At 30.5% G+C, this 12,934-nt stretch overlaps 2 protein-coding genes across 2 annotated transcripts; both read right to left on the reverse strand.

Annotated features, from left to right (window-relative positions):
- Nucleotides 1-204: 204 nt before the first annotated feature.
- LOC147802435 (uncharacterized) lies at nt 205-1,529 on the reverse strand. The gene is made up of 2 exons (XM_087152690.1): nt 1,091-1,529; nt 205-998 (listed from the first exon to the last, which is right to left on the reverse strand). Exons 1-2 carry the CDS (start codon nt 1,527-1,529, stop codon nt 205-207), a joined length of 1,233 nt encoding a protein of 410 aa, XP_087008816.1.
- Nucleotides 1,530-1,539: 10 nt separating this feature from the next.
- LOC147802436 (uncharacterized) lies at nt 1,540-5,295 on the reverse strand. Its single transcript, XM_087152691.1, has 2 exons — nt 5,259-5,295; nt 1,540-4,034 (listed from the first exon to the last, which is right to left on the reverse strand). Exons 1-2 carry the CDS (start codon nt 5,293-5,295, stop codon nt 1,540-1,542), a joined length of 2,532 nt encoding a protein of 843 aa, XP_087008817.1.
- Nucleotides 5,296-12,934: the final 7,639 nt, after the last annotated feature.

A 12,934-nucleotide genomic window follows, 5' to 3' on the forward strand; every position in this document is an offset into this window, starting at 1 on the left:
TCCTTCTCTCGTTCATTGAGCGCATGCGCATTCCTCAAAAGTTACAGATGGCGCTGCTCCATGCCGCCCACCTTGAAAGCTTTAAGAGCTTTCAAATTACAACATAGAAAATCTGAAATGAACAAAAAACATATTAATTAATAATAAGTAAAATTAGTTTATACAGGACTTCTTGATTGAATTAATGAATTTAAAGTCAAATGTTCAAAGTTTGCAAAGTTTTGTAACAGCTCTTGATGTCATGCCCTCAGCTGTTTTTAATGCCACGACTCTAACTTTTCCATCATGTCCAGGATGCACAGAGATCACTCGACCAAGTTTCCATTTCGTTGGTGGAAGATTATCATCCGAAATGAGGACAAGATCACCAATAATTAAGCTTTCCTTTGCTTGCTTCCATTTTGATCTTTGCTGTTGTTGAAGAATATACTCTTTCTGCCAACGATTCCAAAAATGTTGGACGATTCTTTGAGTTAACTGCCATCTGGAAAGACAGTTCATCTTTGTTGTGCTGTAGTCTGGTTCAGGTATAGCTGTTAGAGGACCACCAGCTATAAAGTGTCCTGGAGTTAATGCTGTCAAATCACTTGGATCGCTGGACATCGGTGATATTGGACGTGAATTTAAGCACGCTTCAATTTGTGTGAATACAGTATAAAGTTCCTCGAAAGTTAGTGTTACGTTGGATACGATTTTCTTAAGATGTTGTTTCACACATTTTATGTTAGATTCCCAAATTCCTCCCATGTGTGGAGAATTTACCGGGTTAAAATGCCATTCGATTCCATTTTCACTTAAATGATGTGACACTTCATCATTGTGCTCATACGATTTAAGAAGCGTTGTAATTTCTGCTTTTAGTTTACGATTTGCTCCAATGAAGTTAGTGCCGCAATCACTGTATATATGTGAGCATTTTCCTCCACGAGCAATAAATCGTTTAAGAGCTGCGATGAAAGAGTTAGCTGTTAAATCGCTGACAAGTTCCAAGTGCACAGCTTTCGTTGAAAAACATATGAATAGAGCTAAATATGCTTTGGACGATTTAGCTCTGGAAGCTCTCGAAATTTTTACCAAAAAAGGTCCACACCGCAATGTGTGAATGGTCGGGAGGGATTTACGCGTGAAGCTGGTAAATCTCCCATTTGTTGCGTTAATCGTTGAGCTCGATGACGCTTGCACACCATGCAATTCGCTATGATGCTACGTATAGCTGATCTGGCTGAAATAATCCAGAACTGCTGTCTCACGCATGCTTGCATTAATTGAGCACCAGCGTGTAAGTGATTTAAATGAATGTCTGCTAAGATTAATTTGGTCAAAGAATGTTCTTTAGGTAAAAGAATCGGATGCTTTTGTGCATCTGAAATGTTCGCATGTCTTAATCTACCGCCCACCTTTAGTAATCCATCATGTAACACTGGATTGAGCGATAGAATTTTGCTTTTCGTTGAAAGCGGTTTCGACTTTTGCATAGTTTCTACCTCAGCACTGAAGACTTCCATTTGAGTCTCTTTAACACAAAACATCAAAGCATGTTTAAGTTCTGAAGCAGTGAGAAATGCTAGATTTCTTTCGTTCGGCGGTTTTTTTACAGTTTTCAATGAATCGAAAACAGTACGCAGTCACTCGTTTTAATTTCGATAGTGAGGAGAACTTTTGTAGGAGACCAAATGTTGGAGGTCCTTCCTTCGTTTGAGTCAATAGACTTGCTAACTTCTTCTCTTCACGTTTGATTTCTAACTGATTGTCTTCAGTACATGTGGGTTCATGAAAAATGTATTCGTATTTATCCAGAAATGGTGGTCCGTTCCACCAAAGGTTATGCGTTTTAAGTTCGCTTGTGCCAATGCCTCGAGAAGCGCAATCTGCTGGGTTATCTGAACTTGTCACATAATGCCAAGTTGCATTAGGTATGAATTCATGAATTTGCGCAACACGATTTGCTATAAATGTTTTCCATCTATTGGAAGGTGAATTTAGCCACGCGAGAACGATTGTCGAATCACACCAGCAGAGCGTTTTATTAACTGAAAGATTTGTACCCGAAATTAACACTGACATTAATTTTGCTAACAGATGAGCTCCACATAGTTCTAATCTAGGTAACGTTAACTTTTTTAATGGAGCTACCTTTGATTTTGACGTAATTAAATTTATCTGAATATCTCCATTGCTATTTATGGATCGCACATAGATAACAGCTGCGTACGCTTTTTCCGACGCATCTGAGAATCCATGTAACTCATATTTTACTGCGTTATTGATTAAAACATATCTAGGAATTTCTATTTCTTCTAACTTGTGCAAATTGTTTTTGAATATTTCCCAAATGTTTTCTAGATGCGGTGGTAAGTGATCATCCCATTCTAACTTTTCTTTCCATAATGTTTGGATTAAAATTTTACCAACTATCGTTACTGGTGAAATCCAACCCAACGGATCGAATAACTGGGATAACATGGATAAAACTGAACGTTTAGAATTATATGCATGCTTAGAATTAATTGATAATTTAAAGAAAAATACATCTTTTTTAGGGTCCCACAATATACCCAACGTTTTAATTGTTTTTTCTGACTGAACCTGATATTGACTTAAATCTAACAAATCATCGTTCAAATTTTGTAATACTTGTGGTTCATTTGAAGCCCATTTTCTGATTTCAAAACCACCGGTTTTTAAAAACGCATTGATTTCTGATTGTAACTTAATTGTACTTTCAATTGTTTCTGCCCCTGAAATAAGATCATCTACATAAAAATCCTTCATAACTGCTTGTGCAGCCAAAGGGAATTTATGTCCTTCATCATTTACTAATTGTTGAAGGCATTTGGTGGCTAAATAAGGTGCTGCCGCTGTTCCATACGTGACCGTAAGCAGACGATAAGTGCTTATAGGTTCATTAGGAGAATTTCTCCAAACAATTCTCTGAAAATTAGAATCACTGGGAGCAACTCTTACCTGCCTATACATTTTAGAAATGTCTGCTTTAAGGGCGATTTTTCTTTCTCTAAACCTTAATACGAGATTAAAAAGATTATCCTGAATAGTTGGTCCAATTAACAAATTATCGTTTAATGAAATATCATTTGTGGTTTTTGCAGAAGCATCAAATACTACGCGAAATTTAAGATCCGATTCATTTTTTATGCAATGATGAGGAATGTAATACGCAGATTTCATGGCAGTATTTAACTCATGGTCGGGAACTATTTCCATGTGACCTAATGTCAAATAATCACTCATAAACTTTGAATAACTCTGCATTAAGATTGGTTGACGAGAGAGTTTGCGTTCGATTTGCTTAAAGCGATTAATTGCGATTTCTCTTGACTCACCGAGAGGTTTTGCGTCTTGCTTAAATGGCAAGTGTACAATATATCGACCAGAGTCATCTCGGGAATGAGTTTCCTGAAAATGTTTATCACACTGAATTTCGTCTTTAGTCCACTTGCAAGAATTTGGAACTTCTTCAACTTGCCAGAATTTTTGCAAGGAAAAATCTATATCACTAATACTATGATGCACGTGAACATCTTGTATCGATTTAGATGCCGTCGCTTCCCCAAAAATAACCCAACCAAATATCGTTTCATGTGCTGCGATTGACCCATGAGGTGCTTTGATACAGTTACCAACAAATATGTCTGAACAATAGTCTGCACCTAAAAGTATATCTATTCGTCCCGAAACATTATAATTTGAATCTGCCAATTTTAATGAATCAAAACAATCTAACGCTTTTGTATCTACTGAGCACTGAGGTAAATCACAAGTAACCTTTTTCAAAATATGTAATTCAGACAGTACAGATTTTTTGTTGTAACATGAAATTAAATTTACAGTTACACAACCATTTGTCATAGCAGTTTGTTTTCCCGATACGCCCGAAATGCGTAATTTAACAATTTTTCTGTTTAATTTTAAATTTTGAACACATTCTTCACTAATGAATGACGATTGTGACGCGCTGTCTAGTAAAGCACGGCATTTTTGAAAATTACCACTAGAATCAATAACATGAACTATAGCTGTGGGTAATAAAATTTGCTTATTTTTAAAATTAGAGCAGTGTGTTGATACTATCGGCTCAACTACCGTATCCGATGTAATGTTAACATTTGTATTTTGATTTTTATCGATATGCAATAATGTGTTGTGTTTTAGACCACATTTTTTACACCCACCACTACTAATACATGCTGATGTAACATGATTCCCCCTTAAACAGTTCTTACAAATCTTATTTTTTATAAGAAAATCTTTCTTCTGATTATAAGAAAGTTTCATGAAATCCTCACATTTATAAATTTGATGTTGTCCTTTACAAAATTTACACATTTGAGGAACCATTAAATGCGATGATACATTTTCATTTTTACTAAACGATTTATATTTATTTTGAATAGGCATTACTCGTTTGTTTACATTAATCGAAGCTAAAGCAGAAGCATGCAGTTCCAAAAAGGCTTTAAATTCTGAAAACGATCTGAGTGAACGATCTTTATGTGACAGATGCCACTCCTTCAAAGATTCGGAATCCAATTTCTTACGCAAAAAATAAATAAGTATGGTATCCCATTTGTCTATGGGCTGACTCATCACTTCCAACACATCTAAGCATTGATTTGTTACATCTATTAATTTACGCAACCCTTGCGCGCTTTCCCCTTGCACATTCGGCTGAGAAAAAAGCTTATCTAAAGTAGAATAAATTATTTCTACATTATTTTCATAGCGATCGTTAATTAATTTCCACGCTTTAGCATAGTTCGCATCTGATATTTGAATATTTTGAATTATTGTTAATGCTTCACTCTTTAAAGACAATTTTAAGTACTGCAGTTTTTGAACATTATTTAGTGATGAATTATTATGAACGGTAGATAAAAAAATATCTCGAAATGAAATCCAGTTACAAAAATTACCAGAAAAAGTAGGTAAATCAAGGCGCGGCAATTTGATGTTAGTATTTGACTCTTTATTATTATTTTCGCTTTCCATTAATTTCGATTCTGTTTTGAACATATGCGCAATATTTATTTTTAATGTTTCGATTTTGTCCGCCATTATGTTGAATTCCGTTTCATTTTCTTGAATACATTTTTCATCACATGTACACATTATGTTTTCATGAATATTCATGAGTTCTAACCACAGCTCGTCAGCTTGCGCCGCATAAATTTGCACAGTGACATTATCATATGTTGCGGATGATAGTTTTTCAATATTATTTGTAAGTCGAGTGCACTTACCTTTTAATGTTGAACGTTTTCTCATAAGCGCATCCATGTTTGCGCTATGAAAAGTTTCGGTTTACGTTGCGATGGGGTTCGATTATTAGACTGAATAGAACGTTTTTCAAATTTTCAGTGTCCCGGATGTGGAGGCACCATGTTGTCAATTCGATGGATGTTGATTGAACGATTCGATAAACAACAACAAACAACTTTATTTTTAGTTATGATAATGAGAAGATGTTCTCTCGTTGATGGTTACATACATCATCCTTCTCTCGTTCATTGAGCGCATGCGCATTCCTCAAAAGTTACAGATGGCGCTGCTCCAAGCTGAAATACCAATTTTAAAAACTAAAAAACTACTGAAATGCCTATTAAACTAACTTTTAAAACTAATGCCTCTAAATAATCCTTATTCTTCTAATTACGTTATCGTTATATTCTTCTAAGACGTTACCGAAGTACGTATATCGATAGTAGACGTTCTAATTCGAACGTCTATCGATAATTAATGATATGAAAAGTGTTTGAGTTCTACAATTAAAAGTGATATTGGAATGATCATAATAACAGCTGAGATAACTATTTTTAATTTAACAATTAGACCAGAACAGTTTTTTTTATACTGTTATAATTACATGGTAAATCGCTATAGTAAAATGATCATAATAATTTATTTGAAGTTTGATTTCAACAATTACTACAGCTTTATTTCATTAGAGGTTTTTTTTTTCCTCTCGACCGAAATTTACTGTTGAAGGTAGTCAAGAATTGCAAAAATGCTTTTAATCCTTTTTATTTAATTTTCACAAATAAGCTGATGGCAGTATCTTTTGAAACATGTAAAATACCAGACCATTTCAAACGTGGAGAAGAAAGTATGGTCAAAACTAACAGAATAAGGTAAAATTTACCATAATAATGGCTCTATGGGAACACCAAAAAGCTCGTAATTTTCACCGAAGCGCTTTGGTAATGATTTTGGGAAAAATAACTATAAAATATGGCTTTTTGTATTTTTTTTCTTAATGTTTGGTTATGAGAACTATAGTTTTGAAAACCGGAGCTACCGGTACACCATTACCATATGAACAGAAAAATCACCTAACGAATGATTTGAACTCTGTAGATTTTGGGTTTTATTATCAGAATTATGTTGTTGTTTTTTTTTACCGGAAAGGTGATCATCCAATTCGGTAATTTTACCAGAATTTTTTTCCCCGTGTAATCACAATTTAAAATATAAGGCATTTGTTATTTTTGGTTCTCTATAAAAAAAAAAATTCTGATAAAATTATGCCAATATAATTCTGCAATCAGTATTTTTTGAGAGGTAGTATGCTATAACACATTAGTCTGTTTTTAGATTTTTGATAAATATCAATGTTTTTACGCAATTCAAGTTTTAAAAAAAAGTAATAGCGTTACCGAATTAGTTTTTATTATTTGAAACTGCTCTAAAATTAAATTTTAAAACGATCAAATGTATAGTTTAAATGAGTTACTCAAAGCTACAATTTTAAGAAGTTGTGTAATGTTTCTCCTAATTTAATAAAGCGACTCCTTAATTTTGAGTCTTTTCAGAAAGAAACGGAATCTTTTGAATTTTTTTCGGTTGTTCCGTCCAATGACACTATCATCAAAAGTATAGAAATATCAAGGAAAAGTATATCAAAAATTTAACCATAAATCCAAGATGGCGAAAGAAAGGCCTCTTAAACTGTTATTCTTACATTGTAATTCATGATAGTCAAATTATTAAAATCATTTATCTGAAATTGGATTTAAACTATTTTTATTGCTTTATTTCTTAACAAAACAGTCATATCTTTCATAATTTATAAAATAAGAATTCTAAAAATTTGCATCAGTAAATTAAGCATTTAAGTTTTGAAAACGTTTTAAATTGTAGTACTACAATGAATTTTAGCTCAAGTAAAACCTACGCGAAAAAAAAATTTCAAGTGAGTAATTTATTTTATAAAAAAGTATGAACTAAAATATTTATATTGAATGGACAATTGCAGTCAATTTTTTTTATGTTCTTAATGAATTCAGAATGATGGAAAAGTCCTGAAAAACATCTTTTTACCTCCCAAAAAATGCTACTTTTTTAATTAAGAGCAATTAAAAATCGTGTACTTTCGTTTTCAGTTTAAAAAGGAAGTCACGTGACTTTTAAGAAAGTGACGCCATTCGAGCCTGACTCGCGTTTGTTTACACTTTTTCTCCTTGGTGATTTAACGCTTGTTTACGTGCCTAGTTGAACGTCGTTTGTTTTTTTAAAAATATATTTTAAAATCGAAGTGTATTGCTTCTAAAATAGAAGGACACTTTGGGGGAAGATCTTTGATATCTTTTTTACCTAAACTAGAAGCATGAATAAATTTTTGGGATGAACCAACTGATGAAAGTTTAGATTTTTTCCAATAGCATTCTATTTCTGTTGGAGATGGTAGCGAACATTTTCGGTGAACCCAGAAAAGAAATGCTATCATGTGCTTGCATCCTCCTGCACTGGCCGCACAGTTATCGCACACTAATGAGTTTATGACCCCAGAAGATTCATCACATGTCAAAGTTATTGCATATGCTTTGGTTTTTATTTTATGCTCAGGAGTCATTTTCCCTTTAACAATGCAGATATCACTTTCTCGCTTAACTTGCACATAGCCTATAGCATTATCCCCATATGTTTGTCTTGCTGATCTGAAGTTAAAATATATATATATATATATATATATATATATATATATATATATATATATATATATATATATATATATATATATATATATGTGAAAAAGATGATTTAAAAGCTGAAAAACAGAATCTTATTAGACTAAACAACCAATTGAGACAGACCTGGCCTCCCCAAGGCCATAGTGTCGATAAAGAAGAAGAAGTTTTTTATAGCTTTCCTATGTCCATGTAATATTAGTTTGTGTTAATCGCTATTTCATATCTTTCTTTTCCGTAAAAATTCCAAAAGTTTCTGGAAACCTTAAATTATGAAATAGTTATTTAATATAAAATTTAGTATACATTAATTTTTTCTTTTTTTTTACAGAATAGGGATAAAAACTATTATATTTTTTTAAATCCTTCAATATGCACACTATCTGCATAACTAGACGCTTTAAAATATAATGTAATAAAAATCTTTTTGATTTTTAATACATCATTCATAAAATGTACCAGTATCTTTCAAAATGGTTCATGTTATTATTTACACCTTGGATTTAACACTTTAAAAAATATTATGAAGCAAAACTTATTTTTAAATTTAATAAAAAAATTCGATAAAAAAACATTAGCAGGTGTAGTTAAAGTAAAATATACTAAAATTGAAGATGTGTATTTATGTTTGACAGTAGAAAGGGTAAAAATATTCTATAACTAGCTTGCCTCTGACTATTTCTTTAATTTTCTTTATAAATTAGAATCTAATTTTCTTTAATTTTATTTTATTAAATATTAATTTTTGATAAAACAATAATTTTTAATAAAAATAATAGCTTATTTATTTTTATAAAATCGTTTATAAATTATTTTTAATAAAATTGACTTCAATTAATTTTTAACTAAATTAATTTTAATAAAATTGATTGTAATTATTACAAAGTTGTTTATAATTGGTCTTTAATAAAATAATAACTTTAATTTAAATTAATTTTTAATAAAATAATACATTTTATTAAAATTAATTTTTAATAAAATAATTTTAATAAAAGAGTAAGTATAACGTTTATAATAATAATTTTGTGAGTAAGTATAATTATTTGTTTTTGTGAGTAATAATAATTTAGTGTGTAAGAATAGCGTTTAGTTTTATACTTTTATGAAAGTGGAAAGATGTTTTTAGTATACTTAAATCCTTGCTATATTTTAACGTGTACCTATATGTGTTATAACAAATCGCCGTTCCATTTTCACACACAAAATTATTTACAGCCAGGGGCGCCGGTAGAATAAAATATAGGGGGGTGCAACCCTTTAACAAACTACCATCCCCACACAAAAAAAGATTAAAACTATTCTGTATGATTGCAATTCTTGTTTGATTAATCAATTTTTTACATGAAATTTTATAACTAAATTGCTTTTCTATTTATTTTTAATTGCTTAAAGAAAATCCAGGGTAGTGCAAGTGCACCTCCTTGCCGACGCCCTTATTTACAGCTACAGTTTATAAATAAACAAATTTATACCTTTGAGCCTTTATGCCTTTGATTTCAGGCGAAATGAAATCTTGGTTCGTTCGAAAAAAATCCATAATCATCTCTTCAGTAACTTGCGGCAAATTGTCCGTTTGAGCTTTTTGAAACCCCTCTTCCATTTTGATTCTATATATGCAATAGATTTCAAAATATTTGCTGCTAAATACGCATTTAAATACACGCGGGAAAATTTGGAAAAAATAAGTTAAAGAAGAGCTAGTTAAAACCGCAAGAAAGAAAATACATAATAACAACGGGAAGGTCGTGAGGAGTAAGGCTCTAATGACGTCACACCAATCAGCGGTCGTTTTCGAGTGAGGGCGTTTTCGCTCAAATTAAAATATTAATAATTAAATAAATATTTATTTGTCAGAGTTAAAAATTATATTTTCGTAATCAGGAAATCAATCTTAAGAAGTAATGACTATAATTTGGAAAATTTAAGAGATGCTGCAATTGTCCATTTCAAAAGTTTTAAATTCCTTGCTGTTATGAGAAAAAATAAAATTATTTAAGATGTTGTCGAAAATTACCGCAATCTTATTCTGATTTAGAAAAATTTTGGAAACTAAAGTTATAATTCAACTGTAAAAACATATTTTAGTTTACAAATGTGAAAGTAAATCATTTTTAAAAATTATCTTAAATATTTAGTTAACTTTTAAGCGAAATTCAGTTGCCAGGAGGCAAACAAAAATATATTTAAATTCGTTGTTTAAAACATAAATTTCTGCAACAAAAAAATTTAAGAAAAACAAATAAATTTACGAAACTAGGCATTAACATTTTCAACAGTTTTAATATTTAATGTTAACGACAGTAATTGCTATTGAATAAAGCATCCTTTACTCATTATACATTCTGATAAATTCAACATAGCTATTTAAAAATAAAGATGAAAAAGAAAAGTTTTTCGATTTTTGTTCTGAAACTTATTCGTTTTTCATACAGTAAATATCTAAATCCTATTACCTGGAGGACATTGTTGTAAATATGATTACTAAAAACCATAAATGTACTAAAAAAAATGCTACCATATTTGTATTATTCTTATAATATCAACGAACATTTTAATAAACGTAAGTTATTCTTCTAACATTAAATGGGAAAACAGTAAACGATTTATTTGCATGCATTCATTTTTAATATTAGTTCACAAAAGATACTCCACTAAACTCAAAACTCGAATCTCATGAGCTTACCCTAACGGAATTGCATTAGGCCTAACGAGTTTACGCATATCCAATGAATACTAATTCATACATGGCGAAAATTTTCTCCCCATTCTTTTATATTTTTTTTTTACTTATTAATATAATCATCACTTCACTTCATATAATACAAGCGCGAGAAATTATCGCGAGAAATCAGAAATTGTTCTATAATACAATCTTCCATGCATTACGCCGAAAGCAGAATAAAATGGTAAAATGAATGTTATGAGAAGGGAAAAACATCGTCTGCTCGTAACTGCTAATAAGTATTATCTCGTGAGATCTGGCAACGGAACTTATTTGATTTAAATTTTTGGCTCTTAAAAAAATCATTTCGGATAAAATGATAAAAAAAAAAATGATAGACTAGAATAAATTTTCTCTAGATTTTTCTTTTAATGCATTTATTTCGCCTAAAGGCATCAAGGACTTTTATTATGGTATAGAAGCGCGTGTATTTTTAAAATAAAAAAGAAGAAGAAAAAACAATGTGCGTTTTATTTGACACGCGAAACTTAGAAAAACAACATCGTGAACAAAGATTATTCATGACTTTTAATGCCTAAAATAGCTGGAAGCTTTTATATACATTACTTGTCTAAATCTTACTTTTTATTCCTTTATAACTTTGAATATTTTTAAAAAAATCCTAATTTTAAGAAAATAGTTCATCACGTTAGTAAAAGCTATTTTAATTTCAATTTTTGTGATTTAAATTTGAAATATTTGGGAGTTGAATTTAGAAAATCAAACTAAAAATAGATTTCAAAAAAAGGATGTATCAGATTTCTAATAATTTATGACAATATCTATATTAATATATATATTTCTATTAATGTGTAATAAAAGATAATTATGGTACAGAAGCGCATGTGCTTTCTTCAATTTCGTCTTAACTTATAGACTTAGAATTTTTTCTAGATCAAAACTTTAAATTTCAAATTTTTCTAATAAGAAATTAAGAGACAAATCAGAAAGCTGAAATTCTACATTTAAGTTGAATAAATGTCTTATTATCAAAACTGAATGATATAAGTCGAATTCGAGTAATATAAGAAATTTCATGCACTACGAAATTTATCTAGTAAGTAAATTTCAATTTTCATGAGCAAAACTGCAATTTTCGAAGCTCAAAATATCATAGTTGTACTTTTTGTCATTTTTCTGACCGAAAAGTAAGTATTCAAATCTACAGCACAAAATACAAAATTTCTCTGCGTTGTTAAGAAACATAATACCTTTATTTATCCTTATTTAATTATACATACATAAAACAAGCCTACAATGTAAAATAATAAAACCCATTAAAAAATTCTATAAAGTAAATAAATAAAAATAATGAACAATATTTAAATTTTTTTTTTCTAAGTAGTTGTCTTTAGAGCTCAAAATATCGTGCTCACAGTTTAAAACACTAAAATATAATATGTAAGAAAAGTTACCAAATTGTAAGGTAATAAAATATTTTATTATCTATATCTAATCATCTGAAGAGACTAAACAAAATAAACTGAAGCCACTGAGTAATTTACAATCCAATGACCAATTTTCGAGTTTCAATAAAAATAAATTCAATATATAGTTTAAAACATCAGATTTTTCAAATTTATAAAAACTTCCAATAAATTAAAATTAAAAAAATAAATTTGTAAAATCGTACGATGAATAAGTTGCTTCTCCATTCAATATGTGGTCCCACAGTGAACTGATCTCAAAAAAATGGTTCCCTATAGAACACCGAATTCAAGAATCGCTAGCTGCGGTCAATAAGCGGGTGGGTGATCACTTTGATCAGCCTTCGTAGGAACCATGGGTGCGCGGTATATGTCCAAGTTAAACTGTTTTACGGTACAGTGCTCGACTTCGTGCGCAGGTCGTCGGGTTACCAAATGTATGAAGCCATCCCTTCTGCTGAGGATCAAAACTACGATTTCGTGTCTTCGGATCATCCTCGGGGATGATACCCAGAGCGTCGCCAATAGCACATTGTTCAGCTTTAGTGTGACGTAAATAAAGTACATACCTATCATTCAATATGTTATGCATAAATAGGCAATATGTAGTTTTCATAATTTAAAATTTTAACTAATTTTTTTATTTTAGCTTCTCCTCGATAATTATACAATCCATTAAATCTTTTTTTCACACTTTACCGGAAATTAATTCTATTACTGAAAATATTCTTTTCTGCTTTCAACATTAACAAAAATGTTTAACTGTTAAAATTCAAGGATAAGAAATTTGTTGCAATATTTTA

Source organism: Parasteatoda tepidariorum, chromosome 10, assembly GCF_982258835.1.
Source record: "Parasteatoda tepidariorum strain Cologne lab strain chromosome 10, Ptep-v5.0, whole genome shotgun sequence".
NCBI lineage: Eukaryota > Metazoa > Arthropoda > Arachnida > Araneae > Theridiidae > Parasteatoda > Parasteatoda tepidariorum.

Bases quoted from the DNA above. Each gene is read 5' to 3' on its own strand.
- LOC147802436 (XM_087152691.1), bottom strand. From the start codon at position 5,295: ATGGATGCGCTTATGAGAAAACGTTCAACATTAAAAG. The intron at 4,035-5,258 runs GTAAGTGCACTC...TATTACCCACAG, and splicing joins AAAACGTTCAACATTAAAAG to CTATAGTTCATGTTATTGAT.
- LOC147802435 (XM_087152690.1), bottom strand. From the start codon at position 1,529: ATGTTTTGTGTTAAAGAGACTCAAATGGAAGTCTTCAGTGCTGAGGTA. The intron at 999-1,090 runs GTGTGGACCTTT...TTTCAACGAAAG, and splicing joins CCGACCATTCACACATTGCG to CTGTGCACTTGGAACTTGTC.